Source organism: Pinus tabuliformis, chromosome 2_2, assembly GCF_031772625.1.
Source record: "Pinus tabuliformis cultivar Carrire ecotype Pingquan chromosome 2_2, CPIR1, whole genome shotgun sequence".
Classification (NCBI taxonomy): Eukaryota; Viridiplantae; Streptophyta; class Pinopsida; order Pinales; family Pinaceae; genus Pinus; species Pinus tabuliformis.
This window is the reverse complement of record NC_142300.1, coordinates 541,301,210-541,322,932: the sequence shown is the minus strand read 5'-3', so window position 1 is coordinate 541,322,932 and position 21,723 is coordinate 541,301,210. Positions and strand designations below refer to the sequence as shown.

The 21,723-nt window shown below is 32.7% G+C and overlaps 1 protein-coding gene across 2 annotated transcripts; it reads right to left on the bottom strand.

Annotated features, from left to right (window-relative positions):
* Positions 1-13,421: 13,421 nt before the first annotated feature.
* Positions 13,422-18,666, bottom strand: LOC149193750 (uncharacterized). Of its 2 annotated transcripts, none has more exons than XM_089406902.1 (5): positions 18,658-18,666; positions 13,969-14,196; positions 13,768-13,831; positions 13,618-13,677; positions 13,422-13,480 (listed from the first exon to the last, which is right to left on the bottom strand). In XM_089406902.1, exons 1-5 carry the CDS (start codon positions 18,658-18,660, stop codon positions 13,422-13,424), a joined length of 414 nt encoding a protein of 137 aa, XP_089263028.1. In that variant the 5' UTR covers positions 18,661-18,666. The 2 variants fall into 2 exon arrangements, with proteins under 2 accessions (XP_089263028.1, XP_089263027.1); XM_089406901.1 differs by lacking the exon at positions 18,658-18,666 and adding an exon at positions 14,812-14,847.
* Positions 18,667-21,723: the final 3,057 nt, after the last annotated feature.

Below are 21,723 nucleotides of genomic sequence, written 5' to 3'. Positions count from 1 at the left end.
AGGGGTTACACTATTAGTATAGGGACCTAACATGCCCCTCTCCTTAAAAAAGTGTTGTCCTCAATGCTTGAGTAGTTATTGATGCTTCTGTATAAAATTCTTGTCCTCCCATGTGGAATCTTCAGTGGGTAAGTTCTTCTGCTTGATGAGATACTTTGAAATTGATCGATTTCACAGCTATTTTGTCCTTTTTTCTGTGACTTCTCCAAGCTCCAATATGATTTTTCCTTCCTCGTCAAGTTCTAGCAATATTGTTTGAACTGGGATCTTCTGCAACTTTTGAATAAGTGGCCACACTTCTTCATCGTTCTTCCATTCATCCCTTACTTCATTTATCCAATTTGGTTGGATAATAAAAATAGCACAATACAATGCTTCCCCATCCTCATCCTTTCTTGAGAGTGCATCTGCAATAATATTTTGCTTCCCTTTTTTGTAGATGATTTCAAAGTCATAACCCAACATATTTGTGACCCATTTTTTCTATTCTTCTAAAGATAATCTTTGTTCTAAATATTATTTAAGACTATCATGATCCATTTTTACCTTGAAGTGTCTTCCCATTAGGTAACGTCACCATTTCTTAAGTGCATGTAGTATTGCCAACATTTCCTTCTCATAAATATCTTTCTTGAGATGTAGTCGTAAAAATACCCAGTTGCCTACATCAAAACTTCTTTCACTGCGATGTTGATTTTCCTGTTGTTTCATTTGATTTTGCACCAAAGTGGCATTATCCTTTAAAAGTTGGAGAACTTGTTGTTGATGCTCGATGTGATCTTTCACTGCAAGAATCTTTTTCTTCTTGATATGTCCTTCTATCTTGAAAGTTTGAGGAGTCGTAATTCTTCTAGTGCATTACAAGATATGGTTGGATTCATTTCTTAATGCTCGATGTGATATATCACTTCTTGAACATTTTTCTTCTTGATATGTCATTCTATATTGATAGTTTGAGGAGTGATAATTCCAGCCAATGCATTTCAAGATATGGTCGGATTCATTCCTTCTTTCGCGATTTGATGTTTCACTTCTTGGACCTTTTTCTTCTTGATATGTCCTTCTATTCTTGCCAATGCTTTACAAGATATGGTCGGATTCATTTCTTCTTTCTCTAGGGTTAGTTCCTGGTGTATATCCTCTTCTTTTGATGTTTCTTCATCCTTTTCTTCCTCCTATTCATAATCGATGTAAAATAATTTCTTCTCAGCACACTTATGACCTTTAGTGTATTTGCTATCACAATTGTAACAAAGCCCCTTTTCTCCTTTTTTTCCAATTGTTGTCGTGTAAACCTTGTAGGTTGTGGAAGGCTAGGAGAAAAAACACTTCCATAATTATAGTCGTGAGTGGTGGGATTCCTTGTTTCCATAATTTCACTTTCAATTTTTCTTGCCAACCTGAATGCCTTCTCCAATGAATCAGGTTCCGAAAGACGAACCTCATGTTGAATGTTATCATTTAAAGTCCATATGAAGACATCAATCCTTTGCTTCTCTGGAATATCATTTACCCTTATATTCAATTTTTGAAAGTCATCAATGTGCTCTGCCATTGAACCCTTTTGTTCGAGATTTATCAATTGGCTAAAGAAGGTGTTACTCTTTGTATCCTCATAATGTGCTATCATTTCTTCTATGAAAATTGACCAAGTGACAAGTGCTTTACGAGAAAAAATCACTTTATACCATAAAAATTGATTTGGTTCTAAATATAAAGATGCAATATGTACCTTTTGTAACAGTTGAACCTCACGTAGATAAAAATATTGCTCCATCTGTAGTAACTAATTTACCGGATCCTTGCCATCAAACTTCCTCATATCGCCTTTTCTTGATTTTAGGAGCTTGATATTGAAATGACTATAACTCAGTAATTTCAGATCTCCAAGTTCTGAAATTGCATCCTGCAGTAGCCCTCTGAGTCCTCTTTCTAACCCCACAAGTCTGATCAAAATTTCATTCTTCAAGAAAGAGTTATTCCCAATCTCCTATGATGGCCTAATTATATAATGTTTCAGTAGAGCGAATTTGTGTGACGCGCCACATGTCACTTTTTGGACCTTCGGATATGAAAAATATACACAAAAAACTACAGTTTGTCCTCTTTCTGTAACTTCTTAAGAAATTTGAATTTGTTTCTCAGAGAGAAAGTTATGATGATTTTCCCAAGGTCACCTATTTAGAATGTAATTCGGAGTCTACAAAAAGCCTAACTTCCTCAGATAATATCTCCGAAAATATAGTGATAAAAGTTCTGAGATTCGGACCCAAGCTTCACCACGATTTAGACTCAAATGGGTTTTAATTTCAGAGTCTGAAACGTTGTAGAAACAATATTATAGCAAAAATTCCACGATGACCTGTTTGAGATGAAATTATGTAGCTTGCAAAATCCCTAACTTCCTCTGATCATATCTCCTAAAATATAGAGAGACAAGATCTAAAATTGGGACCCGATGTTCAGACCGATCTCTTCTCAAATGGTTTTTTTTTTAGCTTCTGAAACTTCGTAGCGAAAACATTATAGCGAAAATTCCACAATGACCAGTGTGGAGCAGCAAAACCCTAGAATCCAAAGCTCTGATACCAAATGTTATGAAACCAACTCACAAAAGGATAGAAAAGATAGATAAATGCCTTCAAAATAAGCCTCTTTGAGGGGGAAACCTCCTTTACATTAAAAAAAAGAATAATTCTTGTATGATACAGATGACAAGACCAACTTTCTATATATAGGAGTCTAAGGGGTGATAATATAATCAGAGCCGACATAACAATAATAATGTAACGGTACAATAATTACAATAATGGGCTTCTATGGGGCACAATAATAACAATATGGGGATTACATGGGCACAACAATATAATAAGGGGGTTGTACTAATAACAATAAGGGGTTACACTAGTATTATAAGGACCTAACAATCAATTTATATTTTTAATCTTGAATTTTGAAAAGAATCACTTACCCATTTATCTAGTGATACCAACCTTTATTGCAATGTGTTGAGTGTTGAGTAGTGACACCAACAAATTCATGATATATTTTACTATTTCATGATCTTTGTTCTACAAGTTTATCTATTATAAAATCATTTTTCTGGTGTAACTTAACTATTTCTTACAAATCACCATCAAATAGTATATTATCTCCTTTGTCCATATTCTAATGCAGGTTTCAAATCTTTAACTTCTAGATCAAATCACACTATGATCCATACGTATCTAGAATCTTCTCCTCACACTCTTTTTCACTATATATCGGGTTGTTCTACTTCCTTGGCTCCTCATTCTCCTCCAAACAGTTTAACCTTTGGTTGATTAGTATTCCTAAATTAGTGACAGTTATTTGGCTTCGATAAATATGAATATGGGGATTATGTGTTTATCCTCACAAGACAACATACAATTAACTGTTAATTAGGTTAGAAAAATCTAGTGATCCAATTGCTACTCTTCTTTATTGACAACTCCTCCTGTAGCATCTTCCTTTAAATGGTGGCTAGGGTTTGCAAGAATCTCCCTACCACTAATTTTTTGAAAAAAATCTCCATAAAGTTCTCAAATTTGCATGTGGAATCTTCCACATGACCTCTCCATGAGCTTAGATGGAAGCCATGTTGGCTTCAAAGGTAACACTATTTTCACTTTTAATGATGGTGTCTACAACATAAAGGATCACGATGCAAATTCCAATATCTGCAAGATATGATGACTTTTTGATTTAATCCTTGTGGTTGTTGGAAAACGTTCATTGTAATCAAACCCAAGAATTGAAATAAAAGGTTGGCCTGGGGCTATGTCCACATTTCCCACTACAATGCCAAAACTTGCTTATTAATCTTCTGACTATGTTGTTCCTTCACGTGAATTACCAAAGGATCCAACTATTTCTACTTGCTAAAGAAGATCCTCTTTAGATAGAGAAATGGATCCATCCATAGAAAGTTGAGATTCACATAGTGTTCTTCGATAAAGCCATGTCCATATCGAAAAAAATGTATCACTACAAAACAAAACAAAAAACCATATATTTCTCTCCTCCAATAGAGAATTGTAGAATATAACCCAAACCTTCCAATAGTTGAGATCAATAGCTCTCTCATTCTTGAATAAAAGCTAAATTTCCATTAACAATCTCTCACACTTAGGGTGTTCAAGCCTCACCCTCTCAGATCTAAAGTATTATATTCATGTTAAAAAAAAAAATAGAAACAAAAAAAGCTAGTGAAACACAAAGGAGAATATTTATTAGATATCATAGGTATCTATTTCAGTAAATAATAGAATCTCATATTTGTAGTAATGGGATAGCTTACTGCAATCTAGAATGATAATGATATATATTTGATTACAACTCATATATTTTAGAAAATAAATCTTTCTAGAAAAATGCATTATGACTCCCTAATACATTGGAACAATACATTTCTTCTCTCAACTCTCTAACCTAGAATAGTTTCTCTTTGTTTTTCAACTCTGTTAAAAGGAAAATATAGTTTAGGCTATGAAATTTGTTAGTATCTCAATTGTGTACTTATATGGTATTAGTTGGTTTATATTTCTAGTTTGGTTTGAGTTAATATCCTATGTTTTGTAAATAAGTCATCCATAGCAAGCTCTAAAGAAGTCATCCATTGCAGCCTCTAGATGAATTTTTTTAGCGCCATGTTTCACACAAGCCAGTTTGTGATTATGGCGCTTTCTGTACAAGGTACTTGTTACCCTAGGAAGATGTGGCTTGAGGTCATCCTTTTCACTACTGCATGTCCAAATAAGGAACAATGCATCGATCTCATTGCTCAGTGACCTATGGTCAATGATGATAGTCCTCTTTCTCTATTAGTGGGGACAAAAGGGGATGGTAGGGTTAGTTCTTCTAGAGAAATGATGATGAAAAGGGTTAGATGTGATGCTAACAAAAAAGTGAATGATGAATCTGTAGTTAACACCCTCCTCTCCATGGTTAGAAGTAATGGATGTTGGAGTGGCATAGCCATACACCCGACCCTCAGCTTAGGTTGCCCTCCTCATAGTGTGAAATTTTGGATAGAAGTTGGATTGGATGGGTGGGGTGTGAAAAAAATATTATCTAGATCTACATTTCATGTTTTTTGTTGGATACCTACATGCATCAAGGATCCTTTTCATCTTGTACGATAGAGAACCCCCTCCTCTCATAAAAAACCCACATTTATCGATTAGGTCCATATCTAAATGAGAGACACGTAGAAGGGAGATCACAGGGCACAGATCCAGATGTGGAGGAGCTATATCAGATTTTTATCAAAATGATTACTAGAAAATCGACCTTGCAAAGGGTTAGGGGAACAGATCTAGTGACAAATTTGAAGCATAGTGCCCAAAAGATCACAGGCATTCCCGCTCCATTACAAAGTTTGATTTTTTCAGTGAAAGCGCTACAGGATGTGGTTCATTTGAAAGATTATGGTATTCAAAGGAATTTTACCATCATCTTGAATTTAAGACTAGAGGGTGGTGCTCGAGGATCAGGTTTCCCATCTAGACCATCTTTGGCTAGCAAGGGCCTGGCCTCGTTCAAGGATGCATTGAGAGGAAATGATGCCACATAGGACAAACAAAACCCAAATATAAAAATCCTAGGTTCGTACATTGTAGAGAAAATGGAGCAAGCCCCAGAGTTGTCCATAGAATTACTAGATGTAAGTGGTCTTTTCACTATTTTGCAAAAAAAATCTATCTTATGTCAATTTAATGGTTTATGACCCAAATATGAAGATCTAAATGAGTGGATCTACCTCAATTGGACTAGAGATTGTGACATTTATCTGTGTACAAAAGAATTTTTTGTGGTTTAGTTTGATAACCAGAAAGATTTTGATTATGTCCTAAATGAAGGACCATGGTTTTGGGGAATGACAGGTCTCTTTATAACCCCATGGTTTCTTGATTTTTATGCCAAATAAATGGTGGTAACAAAAATTCTGGTTTGGGCAAGGCTACATAATCTTCTTCTCCCCTATTGGCACCACCAGGTTCTAGAAGGCATTGGGAGCTCTTTGGGAAGGTTCCTAAAGATGGATCGAGAAAGAATGGACAAAGCTATCTCTACTTTTGCATGCATATGTGTTGAGATGGATTTAAGCAAAGGCCTTCCTGATTGCATCCACCTAACATCAAGACTTAAATGGAGACAATGGTTAGATTTTGAGAGTACTGCCTTTAGATGCTAGATTTTGCATCAAATAGGTCACTTGGAGAACACATGAAAATAAGCAAAGAAAAGGACAAAGAAAAAACATAAAAAGAAAAGAGGATGGAAATTCCTTGATCCTCCTTCTTTAGATGATGAGGATGAAGAAATTGATGAGACGTAGCAAGACCGAGAGACACAAAATCAACAAGGTTCTCAAAAGGAGGGAGAAGAGAAGAAGAATGATCAGAACAAATAGGCAGAGACTACCAATAACTCAGTTCAATCCATGAGAATCAAAATGAGGACAAGAGCAAAAATCAAGGTCTAGGTGGAACAAAGCGATCACATGTTACTCAGAGCTCAGATTCAGATACAAAAGCCCTAAACACTTCAAGAAATAATGAACTTCAAATTGTTTCATCTAATCCATCAAGTGGGGTTTCACAAAATGTCTAAAAGAAAAAAAGCAAAAAAGAAAAGACTAGTTTATCTAGTCAAATGTAATTTTATTTTTTATCCTTTTGTAGCTTAACTACTATGTGTTCTTAAAGCACATATGATGGTCCCCGGGACAATATTTGAATGCACTTATGCATATGCTCTATGTCACTTTTTATTTTATTAATGGAAAGTTGCTCATTTTTCTTTGGAGAAAAATATTCATTGGTATTTAATATTTAATAATAATTAGATAACAATAGTGTATTGTTATTCCATCCAATTGGATACATGAAGAATTAAAATGAAGAACTAAGATGACTAAGTGGTTATTTATTTCACCATGTTGTATTTAAGAACCCTTATGCATTTTTGTGCTTGTGTTGGGTTCCTACCATAACCTCCCAACTTCAGCCTTCAAGCATCAAATGAGTGGAAAGTATCATTACAATAACTCTTGTTACAATATTATTAGTGTCTTTACGAATTATCTATTGTAAAGGGGCCCATAGATTCTTCTTCAAGCCCATTCTTATTTCCACTATTATAATGGATATTACTATTTACTAACTCATCACATCTTTTGGGTGCTTTAACATTCAAATGAATGCAAGAGTGTCTTTTTTTGGATGCATAAATTTTCAAATTACTACAAGTATTTTTCATAGAACCAATGAAGAAAGCTTAAGAGATGAATGAATCCTTGCATTGTTATCCAACCAACTATGAAACAAAAGGACATAAATTTTTGAACTTTATACAATGAATCACTTGCATGTTCACTAAAAAGGACACACAAGATAATTCATTTTGTAACGAGATAAAGAAATGCAATAGATTTTGTTTCATATGCATGTTTGGATGGATGAGAAATAAGAGATTATTATAGATAAAATATTCGATGGATTGGCTTGTTTGCATATGACTATAGGTCCTAGCGTTAATGTAGAAAATAATAATGCATATTATAAAATAATTGAGAAAAACAAATATACATTATGTTATTAGTTAATATATTTTTGTGTATAATGGTGACAACTACCAAAATAATGATGTGAACCTAGAGAATCTCATTTAGAAATATGACATCCTACTATATCTTCCTCCCAGTTGTGCCATAACATTAGAGACAAAATAAAAGTGAAGCCAACTAAGAAAAAGAGGAAGATGGAGAATAGGGAAGGAGAGGAAACAATACCTAATGATGCAATTCTCATGTTAGAGGTATATACTATAAAATCTATTAGTGATCTATTGGAATTCACAAGCTATTTTGATTTTACTTGTCATTACTTCTATCCATTAGCCTTGCATTCCACACTCAATATCATTGACATTGTGACTAAATGGATAAAAAATTATTTCCTTGATTTATTGATGGAATACTTTGACCCCTTCTATTTTATCTAATTTGGTTTTCTAATTAGTTTTTCAGTGACTAAGAATGGAATGACAATTTGGATTAAGGCAATCCAAGTGGTGGAGGTAATTTTTTTATAAACCTATGAGTAATATTACTTTTATTTAGATCCATAAATCTATGTCACACTCTTTGGAAAATAAAAGAGGAAAATTAGTCTTTGCTAAGCCACAATCGAGGGATAAACTTGATCAAGGTTTTAAGACCTCAGTAGATGACCTAAAACCACAATAAAGGACATAATGATTAAGTTTAATAGGTGGAATTAATAAGTGTTATTACTAGAAGGTAGTTAGGTTATACTACAACACTCCATAACAAGACTAAACAATACTCTTAATGAAGAGATTGAAGCAACCACTACCATTATCAAATTAAAGGTGTCATAGAGCCACCATATCTAATAGAAGTAGCTACCATAGAGAATCCATTCATCATCATAAGCCACCTAACCTCTATTTTTGTACCTATCATTAAAAATTATAAAGGTCAAGTGAATAGTATACCATCACTAAGATTGAAGGCCAAGGAAATAAAATCTTGTTATTTCCAAATTTGAAGTAGAATCAAGTTTCTAATAATTTAAAATCATGGTCAGAAAAATAATCCTAAATGCATAAAGAAAAAAACCTTTTTTTTTAAAGAGACAAAACCTATACAACGTACAAATATAAAATTTAAAAGTATATATAGATCTTACACTTTCAAACCCACTTTATTTGCAACAATTAATTTGAAAAAGGAATGAAGTTGTAATATCTAAATTGATGAATCATCAGATCCTAACTATATGATTGTTAAATGATCAAATGCATGGCAAAGGAAGGTGATTGAGGTGGAAATTGAGGATAGCCACATGGCACGAATGAAAACATGGTAGTGGTTTTCATAATTCTGAATTTCTTGCCATATACTAGCTCTATGATATATCTTTTCTCTACAACCAGTGTACGACTCCACCTTCCGTCATGACCATGGGACTAAGGATCACTAATAAACACACAAGGGAGGTTTTCCACCTAGATGATGCCTTAGGCTGGCGCATGTCAACATGACCTCCCATTGGATTGTGGCCTTGATTTAGTTCATGCAAAGGAAAAATTTCGTGAATGAATTCCACATCTAATGAAGAATAAGAAAGTAGTTTAATGGTTGTGGGTACCATCCCAACTCAAGAATGATTGGTATTTCCACCAGTGGGAGGTTGTTTTGAATTTATCATCTCAAGGGTTAGTCGAGATATACTTCACCCAACTTCATTTTCATGACCATAGGGTAAAATACTTTTCATATAGATTATTAAGTTAAGGAAGAACAATATGCACATATTCAATTGTATAGGGCTAATATTCATGTGCCAATCAAGAATATAAAAGGAAAAATTTGATCAAACTCTCTAGAGGATGTGTTCCTATGAAGGAGATTTGCCAAAGTCATGCACACAACTAGAGAAATATGTGAAAATAGATCATAATCAATTTCTATACAGTGTTCCGTGGAGGCAGAAACAACCATTGATGAGGTTGGCATAGTAGTGAATCCATTATGGGATAACATGGATATAGAGTGAATTCTGGTGGGACTCAAGCGAGGTATATGACCTTGGAAACTCATGAATCAGTAAAGTTTTTTTTGGGTTAGGGTTGAAAATTATGTGCTAAAGAAGCAACTCTCATATTTGAAGGAAATTTTAAGGCCTCCATAAAAAGGGTGTTAGGGATCACCATTTCAGTCAAAGGTCTATCAATAAGGGAAACTCATATGGAGGATAGTATGGCTAAGGGATTGAAATTTGCAGGAAAACCCATTTCTTATGCCACCTACTCACAACCTTGTCAAGTCTAGTTGGCACTCCAAACTATAGGAAACCAAGTTTAATCAAGGAGGAGGTAACTATAGGGTCTCCCTTGGATAATACCCATATTTTGATGAATTTTAGTTGTATTTATGTTTTATTTTAATGATTCATAGGCTAATATTCAGGAAATAGGGGTGAGCCTTGTCGAAGCAAGTAACCGAACTAGTGATATGAAACCTTTTTATACTAGACATTGCAATATTTTGATATTATTTGTCCTTCCTATAATTTATATTTCGATATAAACTCTTTTGAAGGCTTGGTTTCCATAGAGGAAAGCTTTTTTTGACTCTTACGAGGGTTGATTTCCCTGGAAGCAGGCCCGTGCTCTCTATGAATTTCTGTATCTTGTGATATTTTTGTGATATAGAAGGCCCAAAAAAACTATAGGAATGAGAAATGTGAAAAAAAAAGAGTGTTTTTTTTCATTTTTAGGTGTAAATTATTTGAACATGCAAGGGATTCAAGGCATATGTAATTTTATAAAGATTCATATCCATTAATTCAGGATATCGAGAAATTGAGAGTTTAAGAAAATGACACTCAAGAACATTAGAATTTAAAAATTTGGAACTCAAGAACTATCCCTATGTGAGGTTGACGAGATATATCTATGGAGTAATCTTATGGTCTTGCAATTGTGGAGAGGTTTCTTAAGAAGTTTACTTTTAATGTTTGAACGTCAATCAAGATTTTTAATAGTTAGTATTGTAGTTGTAAAAGTGGGTGTTAGAGTATAGGTCTTCAATAATGTGATAAGGTCATGTTGTATTAGTGATTATCAGCCTTCATGAAAATAAAAGCATACTTTACATTATTTCATTGTTACAATATCTTTGGGGTGAGTGTGTGTGTGGAGAGAGAGATTGTAAATAAAATTCACTTTGATAACTTTTTCAAACATCAACTGAAAGAAAATTTAACACATTAATGATATTAATGTGGTAAACAATAATTTCTAAATTGCATTAACTTGGTGCAAAACAAGTAAAGCTTTCTAAATTTTAAAAGTAATGTGTGTTAGAAACCAACTATATGGGTTTCAAGCATTAAATTTATTTAATTTGTAAATATCAAATTATTTTCACCATATTTCAATTAAACATGTTATATTAGCCTTTAGGCTGTAGAACTTGTTTAAGTGTTGTGAATTAGGAAAAGAAGGTCTCGAAGTTAGGTCACCAGTAGTTTCTATGTGATGTAATTGAAAATATGGGAATCACTCAATATCTGTTAGGTCAAGTACATTCAATCTATGTCATTTGCTTTACAGTAAGATCATCCTTGAAATGATGGGTAATGCTAGGGTTTCTAGGAACTATATTCAAAGAAAAAAATAGAAAGTTGGCACACCTCAAGGATCACCCTTTATATGCAATGAATTTTCTATTTAGGTTTCATTCTTTGTTCAAAGAACATGTTCCTATTATATGAAGAGTGTAAAAAAAAAACCATCAATATTGTGTTTAGGCTCATGAATTAATTAGGATATATTTTGTTTTATGTGATGTAAAAGCATTTATTCATACAAATATATCTCAAAAACAATTATTTATATATTTTGTTGATGTAATAAAAGCATTATATTTCACTCAAAATATATCTCAAAATAAATATTGAAGGATTTAAAAAGAGTGTATTAATTGTAGTGGTTCAAGACTATCACTTTACTTTTGACAAAAGATGATCAATATGCACTCTAGTTCTTTAAAATTCTTAGATCATTATTTTATAAATTTAAAGTTGAATTTGTTCTCAACAAAAGAAAGTGGAAAAAAAAGACATTGCAAAATAAACTGTTAAAAAAAAATATTTAATGCCATTTCAAAGAAATTTATATTTAATTAATCTTTTAGATGAAATTTATTATTGTAATGCTATCTAAGATGAAATTTTATTTAAAAAACAATATAAAATAACACAAATATGGAAAAAATTAATAGTTTGCATGAAAAATAAATGAAAATAAATTTGTAAAATATTGATAGTAACCAGGGAAGATTCCAAAGTTGCAAAGGTAACATGTCTTTGTGAATTGAGACATGAGAAATGGGTTAAATGTTTGGTTTGCCAATTATTTGCAAGTTCCTAGATTGCTTTTTAAATAAATTTTTTATTTGGTTGGGTAATTATCTACAAATTTGGAGCTTGGTTTTTAGATCAATTTATAAATCTAAGATGTTTTTTTTATGGAATGTTGTTTTATAAATAAATTGGCTTAAAATTTAGTGGAGATTTTTCCTTACATATTTCTCATAATTAAATTTTGATATTATAATAATTAAATATAAAATATCTTCATATTAAAATAAAAATTCGATTTTCATTTCAATTCAATCTTTTAAATTGAGATTAATTTGAATATATAGCAGTTAAACAAATCAATTACTATTCTCTTTCCATTTCTCAAGTAACAAATTTTTATGTAATTACTTTCAAGTATAAAAATAATTTTCCATGTATAACTTGTTCATGGGAAATTTCCAAGCTTGTCAAGACCCCCAATGGATAAGGAAAATGGAAATCCTATACAATTATTATAACATATACCAACATAAAAAGCCACCAGAATTCATGAGATATTACATGAGTATTCATTCATGACTTACAAGTAGAATACAAGATAATATGTTCATGACTTTCAAGTATGAAAATTGCCATCTGTAAAAACATTTGTCCAAAAAACTAATATGCACTATTATTTTCAGTGGTCCTAACTAATCTATATTTTTTATTAAAAAATCACATTATTCATCTATTGTTCCTAACTAATCCTATAAAATTTATATAAAACAAACCATCATCATTTATATGATAGTAGTTTTATATAATTTATCTCCAGCAAACAAGGTTTATGTAATCACTTTCATGTGTAAAATAATTTTCCATGTACTACTAGACAAGCAAATTTCCAATGTAGTCAAAGACTCAATAAATTAAGAAAATGGAAATGATATACATTTATTATAAACATCTACCACACAAATTTCCAATCTCCTCAAAGACCCAATAAATTGGGAAATGGAAATGATATACATTTATTATAAACATCTACCAACACTCAGAACAACTGCAGAATTCATGAGACAATATGTTCATGACTTACAAGTATGAATACAAGTTTTCCAATAGTCTATAAACATTTGTCCAACAAAAAGTGCACCAATGATTCATCATACAATTCCTAACTAGTCTTATACATTTATATAAAAAACCACCATAATTCATATGATGGTTAGTTTATAACTAAGCAAATGCCATAGGACAAAATGGATATATATATACTATATATATATACATTTACAAGAAACATTCACCATTGGTTAAGAGCAAAAATAAGTATACTTTCTACTTAAATTCAATTTTAATAAACAATACATTTACATAAAAATAATACAATTATGTAAACTCCACTACTTCTATTACAATACACTACAAAAATTTTAAACCACCCTCCAAGACATTTTGATTTGATTCCAGGTAAGAAAAATAATATTTGAATCTTGAAAACTGCATGAATTGAAACTATTGACTAGTTGCTCCACCTTCATCCTTGTACTGTTTCATCACTGCTTTTTTGAAGTCTACACATTGTCAACCATAATTAGTCAATGCCTTAACACTAAGACTTCTAGACTATTATTAAAAGCCAAATTAATTCAATCATCCTCTCATATAATTAGGAATTGTAATTTATTTTAATAAGAGTCACAAGCATTACCTTCTTGATTGCTCCATATGGAGGCTGCAAAGGTATTAAGAGGAGATTCATTATTTGGTTCTGCACAATAAAAAGAGTTGATTGAGTGTGGAAAACAAAACCAAAGGAATATAAAATTACAAAGTTGATCCAAATTAAGCTCATGTTTACCTCCCAAAAGGCTTTGTATAGACAGGAGGATAGTACGAACATCATATGCTGAGGACCATTTTTCCTGTAATCAATTCTCTTACAAATCAATGTATAAAAGGTGACATATTACTTAGCATAGCATACTTAGGCTTGAAAGTTGTAGGCAACTTTCTAAAAACTAGAAGGTAAGGGAAAAGACAATAAACAAATAAAACATACCTTAAGAATGTCCAAGCATATGTTTCCAAGCTTGTCAACATTAGGATGGAAGCAAGGTGTCTCAAATTTCACTACAGGAGGCTTGAAGGGATAATCCTTTGGAAAACTCAAAGAAACCTTATATGTCAGGCCCTCATAAACAGTATCTTTTCCTCCATTTATGGTGCCAACCCAAGAGAAAATGTCATCTGCCTCAGGAAAAGCTGAAATTCCAGGTGTACCACTCATCTGAAGATTGAATAAGAATTAGAAAATAAAAATTAGGTTGTGGGCAATAAAATAAGATCACCAAAATATAGCAAAATGGTGTAGAAAAACAAGGAAATTGAAAATTAAGCATGAGATTAGTATGCATTCTACATAGTCCACAGACTTAAAACAATTTCCAATAAAATATATGGTTAATACCTTTTTTTTGTGAAAGTAATAGATTAAAAAAAAAAAAAAAATCTATACTCTACATAGAAGGTGAGTATGGCAAACAAAAAAGTTAAAACATGATATAAGAATAATGAGCAAGGCAAACATTGTACAAGAACACTGAGAAGGGCATAATCACAAACAGAAGGAAATGTAAACAGAGTAGGAAAAGTACTATTAGTTGCAACCTGCACACGTACAGAGCATGAAAGTTTTTAGCGTACAAAATAGGTTAAACCAAAAAATTTCTAAATTGCATTAACTTGGTGCAACAAGTAAAGCTTTTTTTCTAAGTAATGGGTGTTAGAAACACAAAAAAAAATCCCAAAATCCCAACCTTTTTGGACATCCGTAGCTTTGGACATTATGGCCACGTTGCTCTGGTTGAGATAAATAAAATTAAACTCCCACGGCCAAGTAAGCGAGCACTAACAAAACTGAACTGCGCAGCGATCGAGAGATCGAATAGAAACGGCTTGACTTGAACTGCGCAACTAGACTTGATCAAGAGCCGGCGAAGTTTCGGGATAAATGTGGAGAATATGTGAAGCTTTTGTGTGTAATATATAGAGAAGGAATAGGGTTTGAGGGCCGCAATATGGGCGTCTGAATTCAACGGTTATGATTTGTAGCGGATTAATCGGCTTCAAAATTCAAGCAAACCCACATCAAATTTTTCACCAACTTGTTGTGCGTGATAATTTGCAACGATAATTGGATAACTTAGCGATAATGGACCTCTAATGATACCAACCACTAAGTCGTCACTTAAATTTACAAAGTAGCTTACCATTATTGGCTCCATTAAGGTCATTGTATTGTTATTATGGGTTTAGGCATAATAAGTGGACCAAGTACAAATTGAAATGTGTAGTGTTGGTGATGGCGAAGTTAAATGTAGTGGGTTAAAAATTTATTACAAAGGTTTCGGTGAATTTGATTTTGTCATGGTGATGAAGCTGTACATCAATTTTAATCGAAATTAATATATGAATCCAATATAAACCCCCTATATATATAAGGATTAATTTAATTTATTTTTTAAACTTTAGGTAAGTTTTCAAGATTTTTGAGTAAATTTTGCTTATATTTTTATAGAGTTTTATTGTTATAGTAAATTTGAGTTGTGTAATTTATATAATTGGAATTATTAGTTTGAGTAATATGATATGTATATTATAAATGTTTTAAGGGCATTCAATCAATATATTTATGCATTTAAAAATACATTTTAAATAACAAAAAATTTAAATGTCATTAAATTTTTTATCATTGTCATCAAAATCAAAATATTCAATAGTTAAATTGTACCTATAAAAAACCGTTATAATGTTGGAAAACATTAGAAAAATGCCAACAAAATAAATTAATGAATATTTTTTATTTTATGAAAGTTTTTTTATTAAGTGATATTGATTTTTCAAAATGAACTAAGAGGATGATTTGAAAATATATATTATGTTTTTTATTTAGTGATATTGATGTTTCAAATTTAATATTCAAGGGTGACAATAGCAGTGGCAGAGGTGGTGGGGGTAGCATTGGAGGCAACAATAACCATGATGATGGTGGTGATGGGTGGGAGTGGTGGTGGCAGCAACAAAGCTGGCGAGGGAAGTGAGGACAATGATGACAACTATGATGATGACAATGCTAATGAAAATGATGATGATAATTGTGCCAATGATGAGGAGGAGGAGGAGGGGAGAGGAGGAGGTGGTGGAAACAAAAACAATGGTGGTGGTGTGGTGGTGACGATTATGACAATGACAACAATGATGAAAATGATGATGTTGCTACTAATGATGATGATGATGACAATGAAAATAATGACGAGGAGGGGGAGGATGATGACAACAATGATAATGATGATGAGGAGGAGGAATGATGACAATGATGATGATGATGACAATGAAGATGACAAAGGAGATGATGACGATGGTGGACGTGATGATAACAACAATAATGACAAAAGTAATGATGACAATGACGGGGAGGATGATGATAAAAATGATTGTAATGCCCACTCCTTGATCTTATATGTGATGCTTAGATATTAGCCTACCTTTTGAAAGATTGATTGCTATGTTAATTTCTTATTAGTGTTAATAGTATATGTATGACGTATGTACATACTAGCTACATACCCACACATTTCATAAATATGCTATTATTTCTATGGTATATTATTCGAACTTAATCACAAATAGAGCTTATATTAATTAATATTTATTCTTTAAGCTTTATTAATGATTAAGCTATGTAGTTTTATGAATAGTCTTTAAGATTGATTAATGATGAACTAATGTTTTATACTTTTAAGTGTAACCTTATGATTAATTTAATATTAAATTAAATTGGGCCCTCACATAACTTATTGATTTCGACTAGATCATTGAGATTTCTTGGCTATTTAATGTGTATTAATTATTATTAGGAGTTGTTGTCTTGTATTATCCTATAAGGGGGGCACCCGAGACCCTAACATCACTAGGGTTAAGTGGACCTTTAAGGTGACAAATATTTTAGTTGGGGAGGTTTTTATAACTTGGTAGGTAAGCCATTAATGGGGGAGAATATTTTAGAGATTGGTGAAGGATAGATGAATAGGAGGAGGAGAATGGTGGAGGGATTTCAACTTTGGATTTTGGATTTTGAAGTTAGGGGGAGAGGGAAAGGATTTGGGTTCTTGTAAGAGTTTTTGTGCTAAGGAGTTGTTACAATTTGTGGAGATTGAGGAAGGTGTCAAACATTGAGTGGTTGAAACACACTACAAGATGTGGTTTTGGGGTTTGGACACAAAAGGCTAGGGAATGTACAGAGGTTCCCTAGGGCTAAGAAGTTAGATAAGATGTTCCTAATTTGGTGATCTAGGTGGATGTTGGTGGCCACGCACCTATCCCACTTGGACCTTGACAACTGTCTCTTTCAATTTTTTAGTTTCCGTATTGTAGCACATCTTACTATTTTTAGTGTTTTTCGGGTCCTGAACTTCCACAGCTGTTTTGAGGCCATAAACAACGTTTTTTTGGGAAATCTGGGAGCAACATGGATCAATGGACCAATGTTTCTCTTCCAAAAGTTTCAATGCTCAGATAGATCTTTCTAATGAGCTATTATATGCAACAAACGAAGATCGTGTGCCAAAGTTACGACCCCTGGAAGTTGATGTACCAACTTACCCAAAATGGGGTCCACATTTTGGCTTTTCATCTTCTAGGGTTAGGTTTTGGGATGTTAATGGTTTTCCATTGTTTCTCAACAATAAATAGGCCTTTGAGCCTCATTGTAACATAGTTCGAGGCATGTAGCCGCCACATCTTTTCTCAGAGATAAGCTACCATTGCCCTAGCTGGTTTATTTCCATTTCTATTTGTAAGCAGATTTTAGTATTTTATAGTAATGAAATGAAGTATTATTTTCGTTGCATATCTGTATTTATGGTTATCTCTATAATTTATTGCATTCCTGTTTAAATCCGGATCATTTTGCTAGGTAGAAAATTTACTTATGTGGTTCAAGAGAATTTCAGGAGGAGGACACCTTCATATTTTAGTTTCACATCTCAACATGGTTCTATGTTGAAGGTTTCTAAGTTCATTCTCATGATTTGAAATAAGCTTATGTTGTTATTTAATTTGTGCCTGTAATATGCTTAATTCATTATTTTATGGTGTTGAACAAAAAAAAATACATGCATGGAAATGGTAAATGAAAATGATAAACTAAATGTGTTTTTTGTTTAAAATCTAAGGCATCCTATAAGCTCATAATTACTTCTTATGATATTTATTAGCTTAATATTTATCTTGTGATATTTTCTATCATAAATAAATTACACAAAGGAGCTCAACAGCAAAACAAAAATTCCATAAGGATCATAAAGAGACAACCAAAAAAGAGTTTACCATAGGAAAACCCACATGGGGGGGAACCCAAAAACCTTTCCTTATAGAATCAAGTCACAACGAGAGACATAAAAGACATAGAAAAACTAATCATCAAGATGACTAGACCAATAGTCCACCAAGAGGCAAGGTAAACCATCCAAAACAATAGCTGGAAAGCTTGTTCAAAGGCTTAGTTGAAGTCTCTTTCTTCCACTTAAATTTTTTGACTTCTCCATATAAATGCATCATAGAAAATTCATCCCAACTTTGGTCACACATGGGAGTGGAAAAATATTCTTCTATGTTCGGCCTTCATCTTCTTGAATTCGTCATTTTAAGGGAGAAGAACATGCTTGATCTGGTGAGATGTGAATTACACCATTAGGGAGATCAAGTGACCTTATATGTATAGTCTCTTTAGGGGTCGAATAGGTTCCTCTTTACGGCTAAGTCGAATTGACAGGGAGGAGGGATGACTTGGCATTCTTGTGGATCCATAAATCAAATTTTAAAATTCAAAATTTCCTTTCGAGAAGGTCATGAAGAACACGCCTTCTAATTTTTCTTTTGACAAATTCATAAATAATAAAAATTTCCTTACAGTATGAAGAACATGATCTACATAGAACTATATTTATATGAGTACATAAATGATAATAATGATTATGAATACTAACCATAGTTATAAAATTCAACATTTTCTTCAAGGATATACATTTTTATGTATTTTATCCAATATAAATTTGGTTATTGAGATCCAAAATTGTAAGCCCATCGTTGGAGGCCTCACCCATAGTAGAGAGGCCATATTCGAATTTTGGTCCCTAAAACTCACCAAAACAATCCTTAACTGCCCTTAATCCACTTGTAATATTTCTTAGATGAAAGAATAGAAGAAACACAATTTGAGTTAAGTGGTCATCATATATAGAAAAAAAATTGTAACAAATATGACAATTATCGATACTTATTTATATGTCAATATTCAATATGGATGGTTACAAATCTATTCTCATAGATAAGCTTGCATCATCAATTATCTCAAGAAATATGTGCTCAAAACATACTAACATGGAATAGTCAGCCCCTGAGAAAATGACAAAGATCTAATATGAATGTGGTTGACTAACAAACATAAGCAATGTTTTTTTTCAAAGATGAAATTCTCAATTCAAATATTGAAGGAGATTTTCTCCTCTAAAAGGTTCCACCATTGTTGAGAATGAGATCATTTCATTTCAGAAATTGAGCACTTAGTGTCATTCTAGGGTAATACACAACTATGTTTCTAGAAATGTAAAATGAGAAACAAAGGAAAGGGTAAGAGAAACAAGTGTGGAGTCATTTCTATTCTCGAAGCCAAAATTTAGTCATTCATGAGATTGTTAGAGTTTCTCATTTGGCTAAAATCCAATGTAGAGATCGGAAGTGTAAATATTTGGAGATGTTTACAAATATATTACAGAAATATCAGCTTGATATAAATTTGTGAGATTATAATATGTTTTATTTAGAAGTCAAAAAGATAGAAGGGTTGACTCTTAGATCATTACTATAAGTTGTGTTGTTATAAGTTATCATTTAGGCCTATGTTCATTATTTCTACAAACCCTAGCTGAAAATAAACAATGTACTTGTTAGTGTGAGGCTTCAAATCCATAGAGCATGGGAAATTAATCCATGAAAAACTAGGGGATTTTATATGAAGTGGAGAATACAAGATCATAGGTGTCATGGAGTGAGGGTTTGTAGACTTGCCACTATTTTCTATGTTGTAAATGTAGTCACATATCAAAGATTCTAGTGGAAAATCAAAGGAAGGGTTGTTTACGAAAGGGGATATCGAAGTTAGTCATAGTCACAGGGGTTTAAAGGAAGAACAAAAAATCTTTAAATTACCATTGCTTGGACTAGTACAGGGTTTTATTCCAGCATTAGCTTTAGCCTTCACCTTTTTTCTATGAATTTTTCTGAACGTGGTATTGTAGGGTTTGGAAAAAAATTTGGATTTTTGTTATATATTGTTCTATTTTGGAATTGGAGAAATACAATTCATTGGAAGTGTTTTGAGTAAGATCTGTACCATAGGAGTTATATATAAACTTGTATTATTCTATGGAGTTAGTATGGAAGTAGAGTGACATAAGATAATATCCTTGATAACCAATCATTGTTTTTTTCTATTGGATCATGTTTTGGGCATGTGATGTGGCTAATGTTGTTGTACAACATTCAAATACTTCTTGTACTTGAATTTAAATGATGTTATATTGCAAGGGGTGCATGATCAGTTGCACTTGATACCTTAGATTTTTTTGGTCCAAGTTGTATATCCTAGCATCAAGAAGGTTTGATTCCCCGTGTTTGTCATAAGCCTTGCTATTCAAGCATAATTTTACAGTGTGGCAGCGAATGGAATAATCTCTTTCATGCATAGGGAAGATGTAGGATCAAGTTGTGAAATGGACCATTTGGATAGGTACGAGGGTGGAAAGTATACTCATATGCCAACTTAATATTTTTGGAGATGTTGAATCTTTGATTAAGAGGGGAATGTGTAAAGTAATCTCAAAATGTGAGATAGTTGGGACCGAGTGGTTGTTGAAAAATGTGTAACTAGGCTTGGTCTTCATAAGTATAAAATGTCTTTTATTATTATTGTAAATTATGAAATGAACGAAAAATATTATTATTTTGGAACATGGGTATCATACTCAAGGCCTTTTAGTTTATATGTCAAGCACCCATTGAGTACTTCTATGGATTTTCCTAAGTCAAGAATTGAAAATTGTCAATCTCATAAATTGAAGTCCCAACTAGGCACATTGTTACTTGTAAAGAAAATTGTTTTTTTCTTTAAAAGTGTCAAAATACCCTCCAAGGCCAAGTTTGCCTAGAAGTTGTCAAGCTGGCCTAAAGAAAGAGCCAAGTCCACCCTTCAAAAACCTATAAATAGAAGATGACTTGTCCTCCTTGAAGCACACTCACTCACCACTCATTCTAGCGAAGGAAGAGGAAGGAATAAGTAGTGAAGAAGAAGGAATATGAAGGAGATTTGTGTTTGGGTTATCTTTCTCTCACACATGCTAAAGAGGACTAGGGTTTCTGCATCATAACTAGGGAATCCATCTACAAGTTCGTTCTTAGAGAAAAGGAGGAAAAGAGGTCAAGTGAATGTCACCAGGGTTCACTCTCAATCTCCAGAAGTTAGGGAAAGGAAAGCTAAGGTCAGAGGTGGGCTCTAGAATAAGATAGAAATTCCAAGGTGTGGCAACAATAGTTGTAGGGCGACCGAAATTTCAGATATGCAGTATGAGGCCAAAAAACTTGTAGCAAGAAGTCTAAAAGGTGCTACTTGAAGAGATTTGACTATGTTTGACTAGATTGAATTTCGAACATCATCCGAAGAGGTTAGTATTGGTCTTGGAGGGTATTCATCTCAGAA